The sequence below is a fragment of the Sinocyclocheilus anshuiensis genome, unplaced genomic scaffold (genome assembly GCF_001515605.1).
Source record: "Sinocyclocheilus anshuiensis isolate Anshui unplaced genomic scaffold, SAMN03320099.WGS_v1.1 scaffold862, whole genome shotgun sequence".
Lineage (NCBI taxonomy): Eukaryota > Metazoa > Chordata > Actinopteri > Cypriniformes > Cyprinidae > Sinocyclocheilus > Sinocyclocheilus anshuiensis.
In genome coordinates, this window is record NW_015539882.1 from 647,490 (window position 1) to 672,502 (window position 25,013).

At 34.6% G+C, this 25,013-nt stretch overlaps 1 protein-coding gene across 1 annotated transcript in view; it reads right to left on the bottom strand.

Annotated features, from left to right (window-relative positions):
• Positions 1–11,844: 11,844 nt before the first annotated feature.
• LOC107685448 (pinopsin-like) overlaps positions 11,845–25,013 on the bottom strand; it is a 28,394-nt gene continuing 15,225 nt past the window's right edge. Inside the window, exons 4-5 of the mRNA XM_016482029.1 lie at positions 21,424–21,657; positions 11,845–12,556 (exon numbers count right to left, since the gene is read on the bottom strand). Coding sequence (XP_016337515.1) covers positions 12,281–12,556; positions 21,424–21,657 — 510 coding nt within the window. The 3' untranslated portion in view covers positions 11,845–12,280. The remainder of the gene's footprint in view (positions 12,557–21,423; positions 21,658–25,013) is intronic.

Genomic DNA, 25,013 nt, shown 5'->3' on the forward strand with positions numbered 1-25,013 from the left:
CCTATATAAAAAGTTAATAAAAATAAATAGAAGAGGGGGAAAAGGATATGCATTAAATATGCTTCTTTTCTAATGCAGAAATACTCAGGGAGGAATTAAAATGCATCCAACACTTACCACCGCTGCTGTTTAAAGTCTGGAAAAAGACCCCACATCCTCAAATGTAGTCTGCACAGCACAGTGACTTCTTCACTTGGCAAGAGTCTCAGCTGTGGCTACAAATTTTTTAAGCATGAAGGAATGAAACTTTGTTTTATGAAGGCAGAAGCTGAGGAAGCACATGAAGGGTATTTAGAACAAACGCTTAGGGATAGTTCATCCATAAATGAAACTTTTGTCAGCATTTCACCTTCATATTATTCCAAACATGAGCTTCTTTCATGTGTGGAACAGGAAAGAAGATATTTTGAAGAAAGCTGTGGACCAAACTATCTAATATTTAGATAGAGTTAAATTTGGATTTTGAGACAAAAGACAAAAATACATTCATATGCTGAGCACACTGGTGGTATATCCACTAATAATATGTCTGCAGAGACTTGTCTCAAAGGTGCACTTCACTTTAGCTTTTTCACTGTTGAGTATCATGCGTCTGTCATATTAGCAAAATATCTGACATATTATCAAAAGCATTTTACATAACAGTGGGTCTCCCTTGCCATGAGCAAAGACATACATTTCTCATCTTCACAAGCACAGAGTGAAGATTTTGTCTGCAAAAGAGAAATCCTTTTGATTATCGAGAGCAGCGACAGGGAAATAGCCATTGCTTCATTGTTTTCCTGCTTTTCTTTACACCAGAACACGTGCCAACATGCAAACAACAGTCAAGCTACGCTACGAGCGTAGCATGGATCCATTATCCTGACAAATCAAACCCGTTTGACAGCCAGTAATCACACAGATTGAGTCTATGTGCGAACGATAGAGGACCTTGGAGAGGTTCTTCCCCCCTGCTTTTCTGCATTCAGAAGTCTGTTTAATCTACCCCACCTTTGAGGACACAAAGTGAGCCAAAAGAACTCTTCAAAAGCCACAGTGTTTCTGCCGGGGTCCCTGAGGGCCAGACGGCCATTTGTAGTGTGAACGTGGCGCGTGAAGGAAGAGCTGCGTGTGAATTAATGAGAGGCCGACAGCGAGATCACGCATACAGAGAGGGCCTGTAGAAGCCTCATCTCTGGATCTGCACTAGACAACAGCGTCCTTGAGAGCCGCTCAACAGTCAGCTCCTACCATTACCATTTCCTTCTCCCCGCTTGCTGTCTGTATGAATAAATCATGGGTTTGGGCTGGAGTACGCATTCACAGATTTTAAATTATCAGACTGTTGCACGGGGTTTGATGTGCACCTTCATCTCCGCATGCTTCAATTTCTTCCCCCGCCTGGACATTCATCAGATGGCGTCTCTCTTCTTTAATCACACGGCGGAGCATTTCACGGTCATTTCTGGTCATGCTTGACTAAACAACTTTTATTTGCTGTATATATTTTAAATTTCAGATTTGTCTGGGTTGCTGCGTGTTCACATGCCTGATGTCATCAACCTGATCTCATGAGAAAATGTAGCTATTTTATCAGGTGATGATTTCGTATGAATTCGTAACAATTTGATTTGTATGGACAACGTGTTAGTGAGCATGTCTACAAAATTGTATGAAAACGTGCATATAATATTATACAAATTCATCTGAATAAGCCATAAATTCACCAGTGTATAAAATTGCGTGTTGGATGTCATTATAGAAATACTCCCCTTTAGTAGAAATAGTGTGCTTACCGGAGATAAGGGGGCACATTGACGTAGGTGGCCAGGCCGGGACCACCCTCCCCCCCCTGACAATATATCCACAGGCATGCTGCTGTGAGCATGCAAGAAATATTGCTAGATCTATACAGGTGGAGCTGGGGAAGGTGGGGGGTTCTTGAAGTGCGCAGCAAGCACTAGCCAAGTATTTGAATGTTGAGCAGCGAGCTTATTGGCTGCTGATGTGAAAAGAAACCAATCAGTTGCGCCATGTGAATAATGATGCCATTATATTAGATTGAGTTAGAACATATCAGCCTGCGCCATCTAGAGTTTCATGATATAATTTGCATTTATTGTTAATGTGAAGTAAAACTAAAGCTATTAAAAATCAATTTCAATAGCTTCAAATAAATTATAAAAAAAAAATTAAATGAAAAACTGAAGAAATAAGGTTATCTGAAATTACTAATAGTTAAACTGAATTAAAAATAAAGTTAAATAGAGATAAAAACTAATAAAAAGTTACAAAAGCACATACATTGGTAAAACTTCAACTAAAATTAAAATGATAAATGAAAATATAAAATAAAAGCTGATTCAAAATATAATAAATAATACAATAGCATAGAAAATACTGAAATAACAGTGGTTAACAAATTCTAGTTTAACTTTATATAAATTACAAATCTAACATTACATATTTACATAGCCACTTTATTCTGTCTCTTAACATTCTGATGCATAATGTCTACACAAAAGAAAATATTTTTAAAAGCTACGTTAACCATTCATAGTGTGATTCATCTAGACCACCACGAGTGACCTTTGACCCAATATGACATCTTCTTTTATGTTTTTATTTATGACAACAAATGCAACATCAGTTACCTTCGAAATATTTACCGTTATCATGATCTGTTGAATGGGACACATAACTCTCTCAAAATACTTCTTTTTGGAACAAAGAGTGAGAGACAAATCTGAGAATGATTATGTTCTTGTTGTGAAGAAAAATTAAACATTGATCTTTCCTTCTTTGTGATATAAAAATTCATGCATCAGTGGATTGAATGAGAACAGTGTTGTCATTTCGCCTTTATTTAATATTAGTTCTCTATGAACTTGTGAGAACAGGAAATTTCACTAATCTATAATTCACAATGGCTGAAAAAACCCCACAATGAAGCACCTCTGAGTGCTAAATTAGGTTCCTGCATAGACAAAATTAAGGTATGAATATTTAAAATACAATTACAACTAAGTAATGTAATAAGATCATCAATAAAAACACCAACATCTTTACTCTGAATCCTGAAAACAAAATTTGAAAAGGCTTAAAATGGCATTACTTCTATAGATTTTGCTTGAAGTATTTTCTTCTCAGTAAATAACATACACATAAAAAGTAAACTTTATCAAAGTGAAAAACAAAAAACAAAAAACAGAATAAAAGACATTAATATTTAAACTACCATGGTTATGTATAAAAATAAAAAGCCTGCAGTGATTGAACTATGGTGCTTTTCAATTTAGCTAATATTTCACAAATAAGATTAAATAGAAAAATCCCTCTGAGGAACACATTAGCATCACAATGATCTTCTAATCATTTTCCTATTCCCACCCCCTGAATTCTTCACAGATGTATTTTAATCACTGTTTGTGCGATTAATGTAATTGAACTTTTTCATATCCCAGAGCCTAGCACACATTCTCACACATGACATTTAGGCACTATAAAAGAACAGCTGCTGAAGAGAAATGGTGTGCTGACCCAGTTTGACTCGCAACGATTCAAACCTTTTCAACTGAGGAACCTGAGGTCAGACATAATAGAGCCATTTAGGAGCAGTTTTGACTGCTCATTGGGAAATCTCTGAAGAGGTTGTGCTCTGATGCACAGGAAAGGCATTCAATGACAGAAATCTTTTACGTGAGCGCAGCGCTCTGGGAGTCTGCATTGGAAATGGCCTGGAAAGGGCACCAAAGGACATTGAAGACACAAGCATGAATGTTCAAATCTGGGCAGAGAGCTACTTTTTGTTTTTTATAAATGTGGATAAATATTTAAGCATATAAATATGACACAGTGTTTATAATCATTCACCTCGATATGATATATTTTTGAGTGAAGCAAGATATTCAATGAGAAATAGGTATAAGGCAAGAGATGATTTTATCCATAGGCAATGGATGGGTGGTGACTGGATGGTGAAAAGAAGGGATACACCCTAAGTAAATTAAAAATAAAACACTAAAAACTAAAAACAGTCCTTTTAAAATTTACAAGTGAATTTAGATATACAGGATGAGAATGATTATTAATTTTATAGATTATATTTTGCATTGTTATTGAATTTTTAGCATTTTATGTGAGCATTAGTGTATGGCAAATAATACTGTATAAATGTAAAAATAGAGAAAATTAGAATTGCACAATTAAATATAATTATTGTAAAAAAAAAGATTATTTTTTTAGATTACATTTAATAGTGTTGTTAAATTATTAGTGCTTTTAAGTGAGAATTAGATTATAGCTGTTATTTTTAAATATACAAATATGGAACATTAGAATTGCACAATTAAATATATTGTACAGTATGAAAAAGATTATTATTTTTTAGATGATATTTAACAGTGTTATAAAAGTTTTTAAAGTTTTTAAATGAGCATTAAATTACAGCAAAAACATGTAAATGGGAAACTTGGGAAAATGAGAACTGAGAAATTAATTATAACTTACAATATAAAAAATGATTATTATTAACTTTTTTAGATCACATTTAACAGTGTTATTTAAATATTAGTGCTTTTAAGTGAGCATTAGATTACAGCTATTAATTTTTCAATGTAAAAATACGGAAAATTAGAATTGCACAGTTAAATATATTGTACAGTGTGAAAAGGATTATTATTTTTTAGATTACATGTAACAGTGTTATTAAATTATTAGAGTTTATATATATATACTGTCTGAAGCCTATGTGTGTGCGTTACAATGCAGCAGCGCATAAGAACGGCGATTAACTTACTTGTACAATAAGCTGTTTAAAACGTGCATTCTCCCGTTCAATTTCGAGCATCCAGTAATATAATCACACATGTCTTGTGGAGCGCTTTCAGAGTATGCATTTATTTGTCATTTTAACTGTTTGGAAACGGAGCGTAAATGTGGAAGTCCTTCAAAGATTTCTTATCCTTTTTGCCCCCTCTACAGGACCAGCGACTAGTCGACGTCAAGCTTAAATCGTCATGGCAGAGCATTGAAGTCGACTAGTCGGTGCAACCCCTAATTTCATTTGTCTGAGTACAAGGTTTTATTTTTTCAATTTGGCACCCCGTTTTGTCCCACTTCTCAAGAATGACTGATATATATATATATATATATATATGCAATGCTGATATAAAATATAAATAAATAAAAAATTAAAATGAAAAAAAGCATAATTACAAAAGAATTAAAATTGGCATTGCATATATATATATATATATATGCAATGCTGATATAAAATATAAATAAATAAAAAATTAAAATGAAAAAAAGCATAATTACAAAAGAATTAAAATTGGAATAATTGAAATTGCTGATATTTTTTAATCAGTAAATATCTGCATTATCTGCATCTGCAATACTGTATTGTGGAGAGGACGATTTAAAAAAATATGAGAACTTGTTGATTATCTGAAAAAGAATGTCAGAGCAATATGAAGATTATATATATTTTTTCCTTAAGTGAGCGTGTAGTGATAAATCATTCATGATAAGAATAGTAACGTGTTTTATAAAAGAAAAATTTTGACTTAATCTTGACAGTTCTCTGTTGAACTGTATCAGGGAGCTGCATTTCTGTTCATGAAACTGTATTGAAATAATATCTTTCTTTTGGATAACCACAGCAGTGTGTGCAGCTCCAGTGCTTTTGATTAATAGTGCACATCGAATCAGGACAGAATATTTCCCTACTCTATATCTCGCTTTCATGTGGCATTTGTACTTGCTTAAATGTTCTTTTGGGTGCGTGTGTCTTTGTATGCTGTGGCACGGTGGAGATAAGCGGTGAGCTGTGGTGGGCTTACTGAGCTGTGGGGTGGTAGGGTGCCAGTGCGCCACAGCGGACGGCCCAGCATGCCAGTGCTGCTCCCTCCCGTACGTCTGACTGGAGCCAGTCACTGCGGGTCACTGGCATCTAATCTGTCACTGAGGGCATCTGGCTCCTGCCGCAGAGAAGCACATCAGCAGATGGCTCTCTCTATGAACTGGCAGTAACACAGAGAGAGAGAGAGAGAGAGAGAGAGATTGGGTGGGCGTATTTTGTTACAAATACAAATAAATACAAAAATGTAATATGGCGATGATATCCGTATACTGCAAAACAAGCTGAGTTTAATATTTTCTGCAGTCAGATAAATTACTTTTCAATTGTTTGAATTCAAGCTCATTCATTAAAAAATTAATTAGTGCTGGGCAATGATTAGTTGCGATTAATCGCATCCAAAATAAAATATTTGTGTACATAATATATGTGTTTGTACTGTGTATATTTATTATGCATGTATATATTTAAGAAAAATATGTTAGATTTATATATTAATATATTGAAATATAATATAAATTATATGAATATAAATATACATGTAAATACATGCAAATATTTTCAAAATGTATACTGTATGTGTTTCTTTATATATATACATAATAAATATACACAGTACACACACACATACATTATATAAACAAAAACTTTTATTTTGGATGCGATAATCGTAATTAATCGTTGCCCAGCACTAAAATTAATATATAATTAATATAAATGTAAATAAATCCTAATTAATAATTACAATTAGAAAGACCAAAAATGAAAAAAAAAAAAACATTTTATAATAACATCAAAATTTTCTTGAATTTCTGTAGCTGATCATCATTTAATTGAATTATGAATTACTCATTAATACTGCAAAACATGGGGAATACCTTAAATAATTTTGTTTAAAATAAAATGTTAAATAAATATACTTTCAGTACACTGTATTTAATACTTTTATGTTTACTCAATTTAATGTATCATTTATTAGCAAAAATACAAGTTTAAAGGGCCGTTCACACCAAAAACGATAACTATAAAGAGAACTATATTACTATGTAACTATATTACTATATAATTATATTAGTGTCCACACCAACTGACATATTCTGTTTCTTATAAGCACACACTGCAGTTTTGTCGTCTGCCACTTAAAATGCTGGAGGTCTTTAAATCAAGGTGGATTCTAATTGGCTGTCCATTTTTTTATCGTTCATCAGCTGGAAAATGTCCTTCTGAAAATGATTCCAATTAAATCGTTCCTCTGTCTTTATCATTGTAGTTGTATGGACTTCCCTATTCATTAATAAAATGAGAATGATTAGTAAAACTATATAGTTCCAGTTATCATCGTTGTAATGAACTGGCCTTAACTCTAACCAATCGCGATTTAGAATTTTGAAGTGGCACCTGGAGTGGCCAATCAGTCACATTTTAGGGGACACATCCCTGCATTAGAGGAACTCTCTGGAAAAAAACGTTCCTCATATCGACTTAAAATATGAATGAGTGAGATGATAAACAGGGAGATCCCTCACAGAAGTCACTGTGACACTAACAGGCTGCCAAAGTGACAGTGAAATGATTACGGTCAGGCCTGAGGGCTTCACGATAGTTCACAGTAAGCAAGTCTTTTACTGAACAGAAGGATAAATGTGTATTGCTGAACATTTATCTGTCTCTGTGGGAGATTGATTATTATGGCTTAAAAGGTGAGAGATTTTTATTTGATTTTTTTTTTGGTGAATATCTAATATCATCCGTTCCTTTGTAAATACATAAACTGTATTTAAATACATAAACACAAACACAAGGGCAGTTCACATGACGTCACATCATGTGTCCTGTACTGTACACTTTCTCTTCATTTTTAATGCTTTTAAAGCTGTATTGTGACCTCATAGTGAGGCGCGTCACACAAATGTATTCATCCTCCTTTCAAAACAATCAATATTACTTGAGGTAATTGATGTAAAACCTGCTGTGACGCATTTTGGCCAGAAGTATAAAAAAATCTGCAAAATAACTGAGGTGAGGTGAATATATATACAGTACATATATACACACACACCAGTTTTAGTATCTAAAAATAATTATTACAAATAAAATTCATATAATTTAACATAATAATACACTTTAACCTAGATTAATGATGTTGAAAAAAATGAATGCATTATGTGAAATCTCTTGTTTGGCATACTTGTCTGGAAATATGCAGTATGCATACCTGGAAATGATACTCCCCCCATATTAATTCTGCATATTTCTTCTTCCTAATGCACCTGCTGTATCTGATGGCCCATCAACAACTACTTTTTCCAAGAACTCTTTCTGTCTTTCAGCATTTCTCTATCCCTTTCCATCGCTCCACCACCCTGACTATTGATTCATCCAGTTCAGAGAGGAATTTATCACACTATGGTGTGACTTTCCCATTTTCAAGTCTCAAATCAGATCCCAGTACATCACACTGTTATGACAGAAACTAAGAAAGCAGACATCTGTCACAAAGACAGATGACGTGGATGCTTTACCCTTTGCATTTTGGTCTGAACGAATAGGAAACATTACTCATTTAGCAGAAAAGAGGATATCTGAGAAACTGTTTGACAGCTCAGATCGCCAAATATTTATTATACACAACAGCAAAGCAATCTGGAAATTTCAATAGAGCACAAACTAGAAATATTCTTTTCTCTGTTGTACAAATTGTATAAAAGGCATTGTGGACATCAAACAAACACAAGCAGTAACTTCTATAAAAACCACATGACATATTTTATATCCAGATATTTTTATTATTAGCATTAACATAGCTAATATTTAGAGAAAAAAAATGCTTTGGTAATACATCATACAGACGAATGCTAGCATACACACACACTTGCACAAACAAATGTATAAACGAATTAGTGATCGTCTGTCAAACAGTCCAGTGCTTTTAAACATGCAAACACAACAAAACTATAAAACAAAAGCTCTGATTTGGAGATCACTATGATGTATTAGCTTTATTTGGAGCATGTCAGAAAAATAAATCAGAAAGAAGTCAGCAATTTTAATCTTATTTAGAATGTACAAAGCGAGCTAGAATAAAATAAGCCCCAAAAAAGCTTGAATCTTACAGCTGGACTGTAACAAATGTAATTTTTCATTGCTGTCCAAAAATTGCATTCACTGCTGTTCATTTGCATTTTTATGCATTTCAAAGTGCTGTTATCTTGCATTTCCATATGTATTCTTACACAGTATCTATACAGCATTGACTGCATACAGCGTTCTCACTTAATGTACAGAAGTTTTGCACACCGTCAGCTTTGTACTACTATGGCAACTCATAAAAATGGGTCACATACTCCGTCATCTAGAAATGGCCTCATAAAAATACTCACTAATATTCACACAAATAAATCACAAAAACCCTATTAAACAAATAACCCTCAAAATAAACACTGTAATTGTAATCAGACTTTCATATAATTGTCAGTTTGTTCCACAAATCCAACTCTTGTAAAAATACTTAAGTAAAACAGATCTGTGGCTCTAATCCAAATGCTTGTGTTTATGTAGATTATATGGGATTTCTGCATTACTATATGATATGAGCCATAAAGAGATAACTTGATTTGCGAGAATTTGATAAAAAAATACGAATAAAATATACCATTCAAAAGTTTGGGGTCTGTAAAATGTTTTAATGTCTTTGAAAAAAGGAGTCTTATGCTTACCAAGGCTGTTTCTATTTAATAATAATAATAAAAACTGTAAAAACAGTAAATTTACAATTTAAAATAAATATTTTAATATATTTTAAAATATAATTTATTCCTGTGGTGCAAAGTTAATTTTCAGCATCATTACTCCAGTCTTCAGTGTCACATGATCCTTCAGAAATCATTCTAATATGCTGATTTGATGTTCAAGAAACATTTCTTATTATCATCAATGTTGAAAACAAAACAGTATTTTTGTGGAAACCGTGCTAACTTTTCAGAATTTTTTGATGAATAGAAAGTTCCAAAAAACATAATTTATAAAAAAAAAAAAAATGACTGCCCCCAAGCATTTGATTAGTATTGTAAAACTGGGTTTTTGACACTGAATTATTATTATTTTTTGTTTACCTCAACAAGACGGTACTAAAGAGATGCACAAAAATGGAAAATAAAATTGATCAGCAAAAAAATATGACACTAAAACACAAAACACTTACAATAAGAAATGCTTTTGATAAGTCAAAAAATATCTAGGCTACATATTACAAATCTTTTCAGAGTCAGTATATGTGATTCACTAGGCTGTTATAATAGAAATAAATCCTTTTTTGTTGTTTGATTGTGAATGTTGCTGCAGTAGTAAACACGGATCAGCTGATAAGAACAGTCACAGCCCCACTAGGGACCCCGGGCCAATCCCACATTATTCAAGTCTTGAGCAGTCAACAGTCTGATCATCACTGAGAAGCCTGTCCTTCTGATGCCAAACTAATTTAAATATTGATTACAAAATGCCAGAATCAAAACAAAATAAAACGAAAACAAACATACAAACACTATAATTTATTAAACTGAAATGAATTCCATTGTCAACAGATTCTGTTGCAGGTTTTGGCTTCAAGGCATCATTGCTTTATGATACGTTATAGTTTATGAAAGCTTTTTGGCATTCAATTATTATTTTCTGTGTGTGTGTGTGTGTGTGTGTGTGTGTGTGTAAACAGAATGATAAAGAAGTTTCATGGGATGGGTGCCTGCAGCCAATTTCGCAAAACGTGCCAAGGAAATTATGTATTTCAAATCAATGATTTGCTTATTTAAACTCAGAAATACATTGGCAAGGCTACGGAGAGCTATTCCTGGATTGTTTTCATTTGCTAAGCAGTATTACATGTTACACAACATCTGTTAAAATAGACAGAAAATCTAAAATGCAACTTCAGAGCTATTGCAATTTAATTGATATTAAAGGGGTCATATCATACATTTCACATTTTTCCCTGAGGTCAATGAATGATGTTAGTCAAGGTTTCTTACAGCTCAAAACAGGTTTTATGTCCTCAAATATTTTAAGGATTGTCATAAAACAAGTCCAGCTGAAATGAGCTGCACAAACTCACTGATGTGATCAGGGTCCTTGATAAAAAATAAAGTATTAAAACACAGCCAAGCACAACTTTCAGTGGATATTCTTCATATCTCACTCTACTGGGAGAAATAGTTGACAATGAAAATGAATTACTGATGTATAAATGTGGACGTGTTAAATGTATTTTGGGTCTTATGTTCAAGATTCAACAGATTCTCTTTTAAGATTGACGAGCAAGTTATTAAATGTCTGTATTTCAAATGATATAACCCCTTTAAATTTACGCAACATATATCCCATAAAGGAATAGTTCACACAAAAAAGAAAATTAGCTGAAAATTGACATTCTCAAGCCACCCAAGATGTAGATGAGTTTGTTTCTTCATCTGAACAGATTTGGAGAAATGTAGCATTACATACTTGCTCTCCACTAGATCCTCTGCAGTGGATGGGTGCCGTCAGAATGAGAGTCCAAACGGCTGATAAAAACATCACAATAATGACTCCACACCACACGACTCCAGTTCATCGATTAACATCTTATGTAGCAAAAACCAACATGTTTGTAATAAACAAATCCAATATTAAGATGTTTATAACTTCACATAGTTGCTTCTGGCTAAAATACGAGTTCTCTACTATTGCTTTTTCCAGTAAAAAATCTGAAAAAGAATGTGCTCTGAATCAAGAGAGAAATGTGCTCAGATCAAGCACTGTTTACAGGCCAAAACAGTTTTAAATAAATATATTGGTGGATTTTAAAGTGAGAGGACGATGGGATGGACATTTTCACTAAGGGGAAGAGTTATTATGGATTATGGATTTTTGGTATTTTGGCCAGAAACGACAGTTAAATCGCCTTAATGATGGATTAGAATCTTACAAGCATGAGCCGATCTACATTTTGGATGACCTGAAGGAAAGTACATTTTAAGTTAATTTTCATTTTCGGGTGAACTATTGCTTTCACAAACAGGCCTTCATGTGCTTTGAGTACTTGTACATGTCCAAATGATGAGCAGAATTACAAGAAGAATAACAAAAGTATCACTTTAAACAATTTGTGCTACACTGGTTGTCCAACCATGAAAAGGTACTGGTAGCGAAAGTGTCCTTGTTAAAGTAAAATATCAGGAAAAAACAGGCTTCTCCAGCTGTTTACTTCCAATATCCATTCTTAGTATTTTCCCCTAGAAAGATCACGCACGCAACATGGCATGACTGTCAGTGAGGGGCGTGTCCTAGTTCCACATTCCTTTGCAAGACACGCCCACTTATCAATTCTCTTTTCTTTTTATGCAATCTGTGACCCCCGTCACTTCTAATTCCACTGTATTAGTATTGGTTTGGCCTGACTGTATGAGCTCAACCATTGTAGTAGGCCACAAGAGAGACAGCAGGTCTGTTGGTGCCCTGGCCCACAGCAGGAGACGGTTTCTCACCATCTGAGGAACTTTTCTGGCCACCGCTGTTAGGAGCAAAGATAGTGGGATGGCCAGCTGAGGCCACCGCGAAGGTCACATTCTGGCCATTGGCACGTCGCACTGTCCTGAGAGTTTTGGTGACTTTGGAGGAGTTTTTGAAGCTGGAGCCTCTCTCTGGGGTGGTGCACATGACGAGCGCATGGAAACATCTGCAAAACTGACACACGGAGACAGATTGAGAGAGCTGGGGTTACATTTCTAATGCTTAAAAGGGATGGCTGACGCACAAATGAACATTTTGTTAGAATTTACTCACTCTTATGTAGTTCCAAACCTGAATGACTTTCTTTCTTCTGTGGGAACACAAAAGAAGATATTTTGATATATCACTCCAATGACTTTAAGTGTATGGACAAAACATCTGAAATTTTATTTAAAATACCTTCTGTTTTCCACAGAAAAAAAGTCAGTCATTCAGGTTTGGAACAACATGAGGTTCTTCTTTAAGAAAAAGTCAAGTCAAGTCAAATTTATTTCACAACACTGCAAAAAAAAAAAAATCTTACAGTAAATTAAAATATTTACTTAGGAAAAAATTCTTTAAAAACATTAAAATTAAGTGAGTTTAGGCTTAAAACAAGAACAAATATCTGCCATGGAGTAAGACAAATTAACTTAATTAAAAGAGAAAAACAAGATAATGTTTCTGACCTCATTGGGAGATATTTTTTCTTGTTTTAAGCAAAAAACCTATTTAATATTGATACATTTAGGAAACAACACATAATATCATTTTGCATCTCAAATGTATCTTGATTTAAGAATGTTTAGATACACAGAAAAACAAGGCAAAAATACGAAAGAAAGTACGTTTATAATACCTTAATATCTTCATGCCTTATAGTCCATTTAGCAGATTAGAGCTGGCGAAAATATAATTTACATTTTACGACGACACAATCAAAAAAAATAATATTTGCTATATTGTATATATTGCCTTACTTGAATATAAGTATAAGGATGGATAGATAGATAGATAGATTCTCCCTTGCTTTGCTGGATTTGCAACTGTGCAGACAGAATAATAAAGCACCAGCCAAACGTGGGAATCATCAGCTCTGGAACAACAGCTGATGCTCTAATGTCTCCTCTAATGTGGACAGGCCTGTTTGCAAATTGAAAGCTCTACATGCAGAAAATTCATTAACTGAGGCAGGACCTCTCAGCAGGAGCGTAGGCAGTGATTATCTGAGAGTGATGGAGATGCTTGTTTGAAGGTGCCAATGCCTCACGGACCGTCTGTGTATATACCTCTACATTCCCCCGCATGCGATCACACGCTCAGAGGAAACAGCTTGCAGGCTTTGACCATCAGGTCACCACAGATGGAAGCAAAGTGGGCTGATTTAAGCTGAGAAAAACAACTCGCAGGAGATACTCAGAAAAAAAAAATCTAAAGGAGCGCACTGTGGTCGAAAGTAAGCTCTGTGTTCTTGCGCTGCACTTTTCATTATAGATAACGGTTTATTGTAATTAATCATAACTGTCTGCGAAGATCTCAGAGGAGTAAAGCACATTTTCAGATAGGTGGTGTTTTGTCGATATGAGAGAGATTTATCCTCACAAAACAACCTTCACCATGAAATGTTGATAGATTCAGCCAGCCTAAACTTTGAAGAGAGTTTTATGAATACTGAAATGCAGAGGTGCCAGTGTTTGCCCTAAAAGTTCAGAAACTCAATTTCTGTAACAGAAACTCTGGTTTTAACCTTAATGACCAAGCAATATATTTTGCTCCAAGCAAAACCATTTACAGCATAACGAAATAAGGAAATGTTTGTGTGGCTCTATACCACCATCAGATTGCAACAATATTTCATGCAAGTGTTGAGTAAATGAATGGCTAGTCATGAATTGTTCCCTCAGAAGGGGAGTGTAACTAATACAACCTTCAAAACCCTCCCTGTTTTGGGAACAGTGACTGAAATCACATTGAAAACAGATTTGAAAATTGTATTTCAATCTGGAAATAAAGTTTAGGGCTTTTGAAAAACAGAAACATTATGACATAAAATCAACAAGAAAGATGTAATTTGTAGGTCATTAAAATGATAATATTATTCAATTAAAACATATTAATATCAATGAAAATATATATTATTAAATTAAAACATTAATATATATATATATATATATACACACACAAACATACATACAAACACACACACACACGAAACATCATTAAAAAAAATTAAATCCACAAAACATAGAGTAAGATTTCACCCCTTGAGAAAACGTAGTATACTTAGTATACGTCCATGTTCACTGTATACTTATAGTCTACTACATTTCCTCAGAAGATGCCAAAAACCGCAGAACCATCATGTTTTGTCAGTTCAGTTTCTTTGTATATCATATACAAGAAATATTGCTGTATTAAAAGATAAATGCTTTTTTGACACTCAATTATCAGTGCTTATGAAACAGAGGGAAAACAAGAGAAAGAGATAGACGACTGAAGGGGTTTAGATTGGGGTCAAGGGTTCATGGTTAATGGTAGACTGCAAATACACACTTTTCCCAAGACAATCATATTCAGTCAGCCTGTTAATGGCCATTCTGTGTTGTGCTAGCGCAGAATTCACTAGTCCTGACAAATATCTCCCTTATGTTTGTACTGACATAGATGACCTGTAACGTAATCAAGCTGTTCGAATCTGAAAATTGGTCACATTGCTGTCAGCCATCACAGGTGTGCGCTGTGCACTTTTTTTGGTACAGTGGACAGGTGAGGAATGTGATACGGTTAAGGTGGGAGGAATGAGTCTATAAATGGATTCAGATCCACACACTCATTACAGGGGCTGGCAGGAGGTCTGGTGAACCCCGCGGAGATGACCAAGGTGGCACAGAAGGTAGCTGTGCATCTGGACATGCTGTAGGACAGTTAACACAACTATCTGCCTGGGTGTTTCATCCAATCAGATTTAGCACATGTGGCACATTGATTTAGCACGGTCACTAACTGAATTTACTTGGATTATATGACATTATTTTTGATGATTAGTATGTGTAATTTGTTCATGGGTAAATCAATGTTCCTGGTCAAAAGCAAATTAAGCTCTAGTACCAGTATTTGTGGCAAAATGTTTGTTACCACAGAAAAAACTTTTGACTCGTGCCATAGTTACAATAAGGCATCTAAAATGGAAGTACACAGGACCAGGTAGTAAATATTGAAATGTACACTGCTTATATCCACATTTATTGTATTTAGTATAGCCACAAAACTTATTAAATACATCTATATTATATGTTAACAGATTTAAACTTAATTTTCATGACACTGGAAAAGCTGTTATTTCTGCTGATGCAACACCAACAGCAATAATATCTGTAAATAATTAGCTTATCTCTTACAAAAAGGATTTTAACAGCTTTACTGCTTAATAAACATTTTTATGGATGAATTAATGTAAACGAATTGACAGAAATACAAGCTGCAAATTTTGACATTTAAAGGAAGATGGCATCTTTACTTTAATTGTAAGTGCCTTAACCATAAAATTAGTCTAATTACGTAAAAATATTCAATTTGTTACATTATGTAACAAATGCTGTCAGAGCTTATAGTCAAAGTTCACCCAAAAATTTTAATTCTGGCATAATTTACTTCCCCTCGTGTTGTTCAAAACCGGTATGACTTTCTTTCTTCTGCATAATTCTTTAGATATTTTGAACAATATAATGCAAGTAAATGGGATTTTTTTTTGCTCACCCTCACATGCTTCCAAACTTTTATGACATTCTTTCTTCTGTGTGATGAACATGAACATATTTTGCAAAATGTTGGTAACCATTTACTTCCATTGTATTTTTGTCCATATACATTTTTTGGTTACCAATATTCTTCCAAATGTCTTATTTCATGTTGCATATACTGTAAGACAGAAAGTCATACAGGTTTGGAACAACAAAGATTTTTATTTTGGGGTAAACTGTATATTTAACTTGTATGCAAAACACTGAAAACTCCTTTAAGGATGCAAGTCTAGGAAAAATGTGAGAGCAGTACTCTTATTTATTTAAAAGCATTCATCACATTTGCTTTATTTGTTAAACAAGCAAGGGATGGAGGACAAGTAGGACTTTTGTGAACAACCGGCCTTCCAATTTTACAGAAATCAGCAGAGAGCAGAATCTGTGTGGGCCTGCAAAAACCCTTCCATATGTACAGTAATTTGCATGTTCCCCATGATGAGAACATCTGATATCTCCAAGTGTGAAAACTCAAATCAAACTGGGAGGGAAATATATCTTTGCAATCTCCTAAGTCTGAACTTGACTTGAGCAGTCGGGGTTCAGGGAATCATTTTCACCTCTGGCAGATAATGAGCAATAATTTCAGTGTGTACTTATGCTGGATCAGTGAATGTTCAGTTGGCCGGCTGCAGTCCGGATCTGAGAGGAGTGCTGGGTAGCAGACTTTCGAGCAGATGATGGTCTGGAATGGAGATGATTAGCTCTCTGTGGGGTACTGAAAAGCTTGGGAGAGCAGGACAGAACATCCTCGCCAATTACGCTACACCTGCTCACAGGTGGTCCGGAATAACTGATCCCACTGCTTGGAAAAACTGCCTGTCTCTCTTAATTCTGAAGCTGCCACTTTTGTTGGTCTTATTGTTTCTTACACAGTGTGCGATAATGTGTTTATTTGCAGTAACTTTTCACAAAACAATAATAATAATAATAATTCAAAACGTACATGTTTGTCTTGCTTTGCAGTAAAACATGAAATTATCCTAAAACAGATAACCTAAATTGAAAAGAAAAATGGTGTGAGATAATCAGATTTGTATGGAAACTTGTTTATGGCATGGAATAAAAAATATAAAAGATAACGACTTTATATCTTATAATTTGGACTGTTTTCCTCACAATTCTGAGAAAGATATGGAGATATTAAGTCATAATTGTGAGATAAGAAAAGTCCAAATTTGAGATATATACAGTATATATACTCGCAATTAGGAGAAAAAAAGTAAAAAAAAAAAATTGTGAGTTTATATTCAGTTTATAAACCGCAAATCTTTTTCTCAGAATTGCATGCTATAAACTCAGAATTGCGAGAATAAAAGTCCGAATTGCGATAAAGTCACAATTTTTTTAATCCTGTGGCAGAAACAAGCTTCCATAGATTTGTTTTCAGAAAATGTCTTGAAATTATTTTTCAGTCTGCCAGTTGGCCTTCTTGTTTTAAGCATAAACCTCACTATATTCTGTTATATGTATGAATTAAATAAAATATGAATAAAAATAAAATAAACAGTCAAAAAAAATAATAAAAATTAAAATAAATAAAATAAACGTAATTCATGATATTTAAACAGCTTTACTTATAACATATTAAAATTTATATATTGTTTTAAGACTGCTTTAAGGATGTTTGTACTGGAAACCAAGAAAAAATATTGTGAAAATATTTTTGTGATGCAACTGACATGTGCTTGCTACCCTTATAACCAGCAGTGTTGGGGAGTAACTAGTTACATGTAACGGAATTATGTAATTTAATTACAAAATAACAGTAATTGTAATCAGTTACAGTTACTAAGAAAAAATGTGTAAGTTAATGAACTAGGGAGGTTTTCAGCATACTGATGATTCCCCCAAGTACATCATTGTACTCTTAATAAGGGAGAAAATGTGAAATGTGATAAATTCCTTTTTCCGTCCCAAAAAAGAGAAAGCTTATAATGACAGCTTCTGAACCCGGGCGGTATAACAGTACTGTTATTTACTCACGGGCTCAGGAACTTCGCAGCTCTCTCGCACTCCAAAACTCACTCTTTTTTCAGTACTCTTCCAATTTTCCGCTGTCTTTCAATCTCCGCCAGTCATATCGACACATGCCGAGTAGATACTTGAATCTGTACAGCACTTTAAGTCTTCAACTCGCCTCAACTCACAGTTTCCATGGTTACGGGCTGGGAGGAATTGAAGACTGAAAATGACATACAGGTGACTGGTGTCTCCTCCGACAGGCAAAACTAGTTTCTCCAAGTCTTCATCTCCGGTCTTATCACAAGCAATTGTTTGGAGCAGAAGCTTAAATCCATACAGAAGAGAAGTGCACAGATATTACAAACACAACCTGTTCACATGTACACAAGTTCAGAAATAATAATAAAATGTGCATCTTGTATCAGTTCGATCATAGAAGAGGTGCTTCTTTGAAGGAAAAGTTTCTTTGAAAACTTTCTACTACTTTCTTCCAACATACTCTTACACAATCCTTGAACAAACACAAAAACTACAGCATTGAAAGATTATATTTACTCAAATGGTTTGTGCATTCTTCCAAACACTTGAACATAATTGCATGCATAACTATTTGACTGTTTTGTCCAGCCATAAACTGCTGGAATACAAATCAGCCATCAAAGCTGCATGGGATGGAGTTGAACAGCCATTGTAAAAAAATGATCCATAGATAAAGTAAATGATGCTGAAAAAAATCAATAATTTACTTTATTGATTTTTTTTCGATTTCAGGAAAACAAGTAATGCATCTCAAAGCTGCTTTTATATTACATTATATTCTGATTTTTAAAGTCAAACCGACAAACTTAGCAGGTTAGTTGAATTAATGCATTTTTACCTCAAATAGGATGGAAAAATGGTTTTGTGATTCAGTCCCATTTTCTCTCTTCCCAGCATGCACCGAAGCTTGAGTAATCAATATGGTTGCATTGTTTGGCCATTAGCCAGTTTAATTCACATAATTGAAGCTGATTTTTCATCAACTTAAAATGATCAATTTGTTGTAAGGTTTACGGCATTTCATGTGTGTTCACGTCATGAGTATGCATATGCTGTTTTCAATAATTTAGTACTTTGCTCTCCACATAATGTACATTCCATATAGAAATGTAGGAACATAACAATTTAAAACAGTGTAAATAAAGGAAAAAGTGTACACAGAACACATTTCAATCTCATACTTAAAGGGATAGATCACCCAAAAATGAAAACTCTCATCATTTACTCACCTTTGTGTATTTCCAAACCTGTCTGACTGACTTTTTTCTGTGCAATGATAACCAACTGATAACCAAACATACTTCCAATATATGGACAAAAAGAGATATTTAATGTTCTACAGAAGAAAAAAGGTCATACATGTTTGGAATCACATGAGGTTCAGTAAATAATGACAGAATTTTAATTTTATGGTTGAACTATTCCTTTATGAAACTTTAATATATGTGACCACAAAACCAGTCATAAGTCGCACAGGTATATTTGTAGCAATAGCCAACAATATATTGTATGGGTCAAAATTATCGATTTTTCTTTTATGTCAAAAATCATAATAGCATATTAAGAACAAGTAAAGATCATGTTCCATGAAGATATTTTGTAAAATTCTTACCGTAAATATATCAAAACTTAATTTTTGATTATAGTAATATGCATTGCTAAGGAATTCATTTGGACAAGTTTAAAGGCAATTTTCTCAATATTTAGACTTTTTGCACCCTCAGATTCCAGATTTTCGAATAGTTGTATCTCAGCCAAATATTGTCCTATCCTAACAAACCATACATCAATGGAAAGCTTATTTGTATTCATCTGAATTTCCAAAAAATGTATCCTTATGACTGGTTTTGTGGTCAAGGGTAATATATAATTTCAATTTGTGGCATCTTGACATTTTAAAGTTAAGTCAGTACATTTGCGTAAAAAAAGCAGATGAATTTAACTAATAAGAAATGTTGCCTTCAGTTTTTGCCTTCAGTTCATTGTTTTTTCAGTATAAAAGGAAAAAGATGAGCAGAAGGGAGGTTGGAGCTTATCAGCAGAGTACAATTCAAAACTGATTCAAAACCAGTGAAAGAAAAAGTAAAATCCTTGTTCAGTTCCTGTCCCCAATGAAAAACTGAACCTGAGAACCTGATTTTAATATTACATCTTAATGAAATTTTCAAATGGTAGTTTAAATAATATGGTCTGTGGATGTCAGCCTTGTAATTTTTCAATACATAACCCATAAAAGTTTATAATTTAATATATAATGGCCTGACTAGATGAATTGCGTGGCCTTGATAAAATCTTATGAAGTTAAGATATTTATACAATTTTCCCTTCTCATTTGTTTCAGCCCAGGTTTTGGACCAAAAAAAACAAGTTCCCCAAGCATAACACAGTCCCTATATTTCACATTCAAAGGTGGCTTTGTACATACTTGTCAACGGCAGAGAAAAAAATGACTTTAACTAATTAGTTTGTGTGATCTGTGCTGTTAAATACATTTTAAAATAAGATGTCGATAATGTGCTTTTGGGAATGACACCCCAACTGAAAACATTGCTAAATATGAGAGAACTCAAGCGATCCTGCAGTCAAGTGTGTTCTTATAAAGAAAAACGTGAGATAATTTTTGTTAAAAACGAAATATAGCAATTAATTAAATGAGCTCATTATAAAAATACAGTAGCAACAAAAGTATATTGACACTTAAGCCATGCTTAAATTGAATTTACAGCAACTAAGCAGGATTAAACTATGTTTAACCTTTCTCAAAACTGATTTTCTTAGTCATTTTTGCAACCACTGGTGACTCTGAAGGTCATTTTCAGCTCAACACACTTATTTTTGTAAAATGTTTAGCAAAAAAAGTATGTGCTTTCTTGCAATTACATTCATTTTTAAGTGTGACTTAAGCATTCAAATGTATAAAAGCATGCAAATAAACTAACGCAAATATCACATGTAATATAATATTCATATCATAGCCATCCACTATAGGTTGATCATACGTAATCTTTTTCCCAGACACAGGGATATATAAATTGGCTAAAATGGCCAGGTTTTGGCTGTGTTTTCCTAGCGTTTTCATTGTTGCTGAAGATACTGACTGAAAAGCAGTTTGACCAATAGCGTGCAGGCTATTGGCCAAACCACTAGGACATATTCAGGAAAAAGAGGACGTATAGTAACCCTACGTTCACTGAAGGTCAAACAAGCATCTTTACACACTGATTGAATGGCAGTTAAAACAGTTTTTCTGTTGGCACCCACCTGTTTGTTCATGAAGATGTATATGATGGGGTTTATGACAGTGCTGCTCTTGGCTAACAGCGAAGGAACGATGCTGGCCGCTGCCGTGACCAGGCCGGGACGCCCGAACGTGGCCAGCAGGGCCATAACCCCATAGGGCAGCCAGCAGAGCAGGTAACACACCACCATGGTGACCACCATGAAGAGAACACGCTGCTCCCGCTTTCGACTCACCGCCGTATTGATCCTGCTCATCTTTGTGATTTTGATGAGGAAAAAGAAGAGGAAAGAAAAATAATTAAGATCTGAGAAACATGGCATCACACTGGGCAGCTGCGTCACTTTAGCGAAAGTAATAAAACTGTACATGCAGACATTCACAGATTAAATGCCTCATTGAACGTTTAGCATATAGCTTCAGGCCAGCTGGGCAGAAATGGATACAGCCATGAAATCGATCGCTCTGGTCTGTAATAGACCCTTAAACACAACAATGAGTGAACAGAAGGTCCATTACACGATGTAGAATTGCCTACTGAGCATGATGCACCATTTTCTCAGTGTTGTAGCACTTTGTCTGACGGCTGCTAAGTGCTTTTTTGGTGTAGGCACCCAAGAGCTGAGAGTTGCTACTTTGGTTGAACTTTAGTCCCTGAAGTTTGGTGCAGTGGTGTTCATGCAGTGTCATTTCCTCTCAGACTTCAATGTGTATGTGGAATGAACTCACTTCAAAAAGTCATTTTCTTTATCATCTCTTCCAGAATTTCTATGGAATAACAAACGTATATACCAGTGTTCAAAAGTTTGGGGAATTTTCTTTAATTAAATTTAAAAAAGTATTTGAAAAAATGAAAAAAGGCATTTATAATTTTGCTAAATATTTCTATTTCAAATAATTGCTTTTATTTTTAATTTACTATTCAAAGATTCTTAAAAAAAGCTACATGGTTTTCACAAAAATAGTAAGCAGTGCAATTGTTTTCAGCATTTATTATAATAAGAAATGTTTCTTGTGCAGCAAGTCAGCATATTAGAATGATTTCTGAAGGATCATGTGACACTGAGGACTGGAGTAATGATGCGAAAAATTCAGAGAAAATTCAGCTTTTCCATAGCAGGAATAAATTACATTTTAAAATACATTTTAAAAATATACTAACATAGAAAGCATTTATTTTAAATTGTAATAATACAATTACATTTAAATTGTGAGAATATTTCACAATATTACTGTTTTACTGTATTTTTGATTAAATAAATGCAGCTGGTGAGTATAAGAAACCTCTTTTAAAAACATTTTAAAAATCTTACAGACCCCAAACTTTTGAACAGTAATGTATATAAAATATAAACATCCCTAGTTAAAAACATTTCTACCAGTATTACCTGTGATAGTCTAACCACTGTGCTACTTTGAACTGGCACAAATTAACATTATTTTAAATCAGAGTTTTTTAAAAAGTTTTTGGTGGTTTTTTTTTTTTTTTTCAAAAAGTTTTTTTAATCTATAAATGAGAAGCATTTAACACACAGTTTGGTCCCACATCAGAAATTACCTAACAAATTAATTTGGTTTCTTTGTTTTAAGAGTAAATAGAGTAAATTCACTATATTTTGTTAGAAAATAGGGTACAGAAAATAACATTTAATTCAAAATATGTTGAAAACAAGTAATAATATCTTCAACATTTAAGCTTTAAACAAGTACATTTATCTTCTTTTAAAGGACGTTTACTCAATATTTCAAGGCAAAAATACTCGAATCACATTCTTCCTGCATTCAATAACTTGTCAACACAACATCATTAATGTCAAAACTCCACTGGTTCTCACATGTATGTGACTACCATTCTGAAGACATTCACAGCAGGAGCCAGTGACCCTTCTGTGTTGTCACACCTAAATACGTGTCTATACAAGTGAAATGAATGAAGATGGATGGAAAAAGAGAGAAAGTATGGAATGGAAAGTAGCCCCATTAAAATGGGAATAATTCACCTCTACTTTAAGCCACATTTCCTCTCATATAACTTAATGATCAGAGTCATACAGTGCTTTGAATTATATCCTATACTTTAAATTACAACATGAACACATGTCTTCCTCATGGGTCTGTACTTCTAGTATGTAATGACTGAAGCCCTGCACCCAGAGGATCAAAACTGTGCTTTGACTAAGAGCTAATTAAGAGCAATGGAGTGGAACAAGTGTGGCCCTTTCCTCACAGGCGGTCCTCGCAAGACACCCTCGTTTCCACCGTCCACCTTGAGAAGAAGCTGCAACTTGACAAATTATTACTTAGCAGAATGTCAGATCAGTGTCAAGTTGCTAATAGGCTCCCCATTGAGTTGCGCCACAGTTTTCTGAGTCTTTTTTTAGCGGTCACATTAAAAATTAGTCCTATATGCAGAGAAGGGCAACACTCAGGGGTGCAGGCTGTGAATAACACAGCCTGCAAGGTGTGAAGGCCTGCGGGGGTGTAAAGTCATGGCGGCAGACATCACCAGAGGCCACAGCCAGCGGCACATCTGCGGACGCACTACCAATTAAAAGTGAGGAGAAGATGTGACGGCTGTTTGAGATGCAACGCTGAGGTGGGTGGACAAAAAAAAGGGCAGTTTATACCCCTTCAAGACGTCCACAACTTCCACCCAATTGAAGTTTGATTGACAGGTGGAAACTTCACGGTCACATTAAACACAGGATGCCATGTAGAGACGACTGAAGACGGACAACCTCAGATGTGAATCACAATAGGAGACAGTCTGTGTAGGTGTGTGTCCGCTTTCTGTAATCCTCAAATGAATTCCAATAATTACAGCACAACTCCTGATGAAACATTATTGCTGGGGAATAGCAATTATAAGCAGTTATTTAAAAGTGCCGAGCTGCTAAATGGATTAAACAAATAAACTGTGAAATATGACAGAAAATAAGCTTTGGGAACATTATAATAATCACACAGAGTGTGAAAGCATATGCTCAATCAGCGTTCAAAACCTTATTAGCATAAATAAACAATTTGTTTTCCTCTGAGAGACCAGATTGAATAGATTAACAACTAAGATACACCAAAATCTGATGACATCCAGAGCTGTCAAACTTCTAAAACGCGCCTGGAGAGTCGCAAACTGCAAGAGTCCACACAGGTTGCATCATTAGAGCAGGCGAGTACATGTAAATCCATGCGTTTTGTGGTGGTGTTGTGGTAATGAGACTCTCCCCTCTGGGTGCATGTGAGCCCTGCAGTCAGGTGGCAAACCCAGCAGGATGGAGCGCCGTGAAGGAGATGCTAATGCGCGTGGCAGCTCCTGTGGCTGTCAAAGAGTGTTTGGTCAGGGAGGATCCCTCGGGTATGTGGGTAGGTGGATGTGAAACATTATGTGGCTAGGAAGATTCTGAAAGCCGTGTGGCTGCGATCACAGCTGAGACCTTTAAACTTAACTTTGCTTCTGGAGATCTCACTCTGGTCTTCTCTGATACTGGAAAAACAACCATTAGAAAAAGAAATGTCTGTCAGCAGTCAGGGGAACGTGGGTAAATCTTTCAGTTCCCTGGTGAACCTGATATTCTGCTGATCTGGTGGAGGGTTAAATTCTAAAGACTTAAGC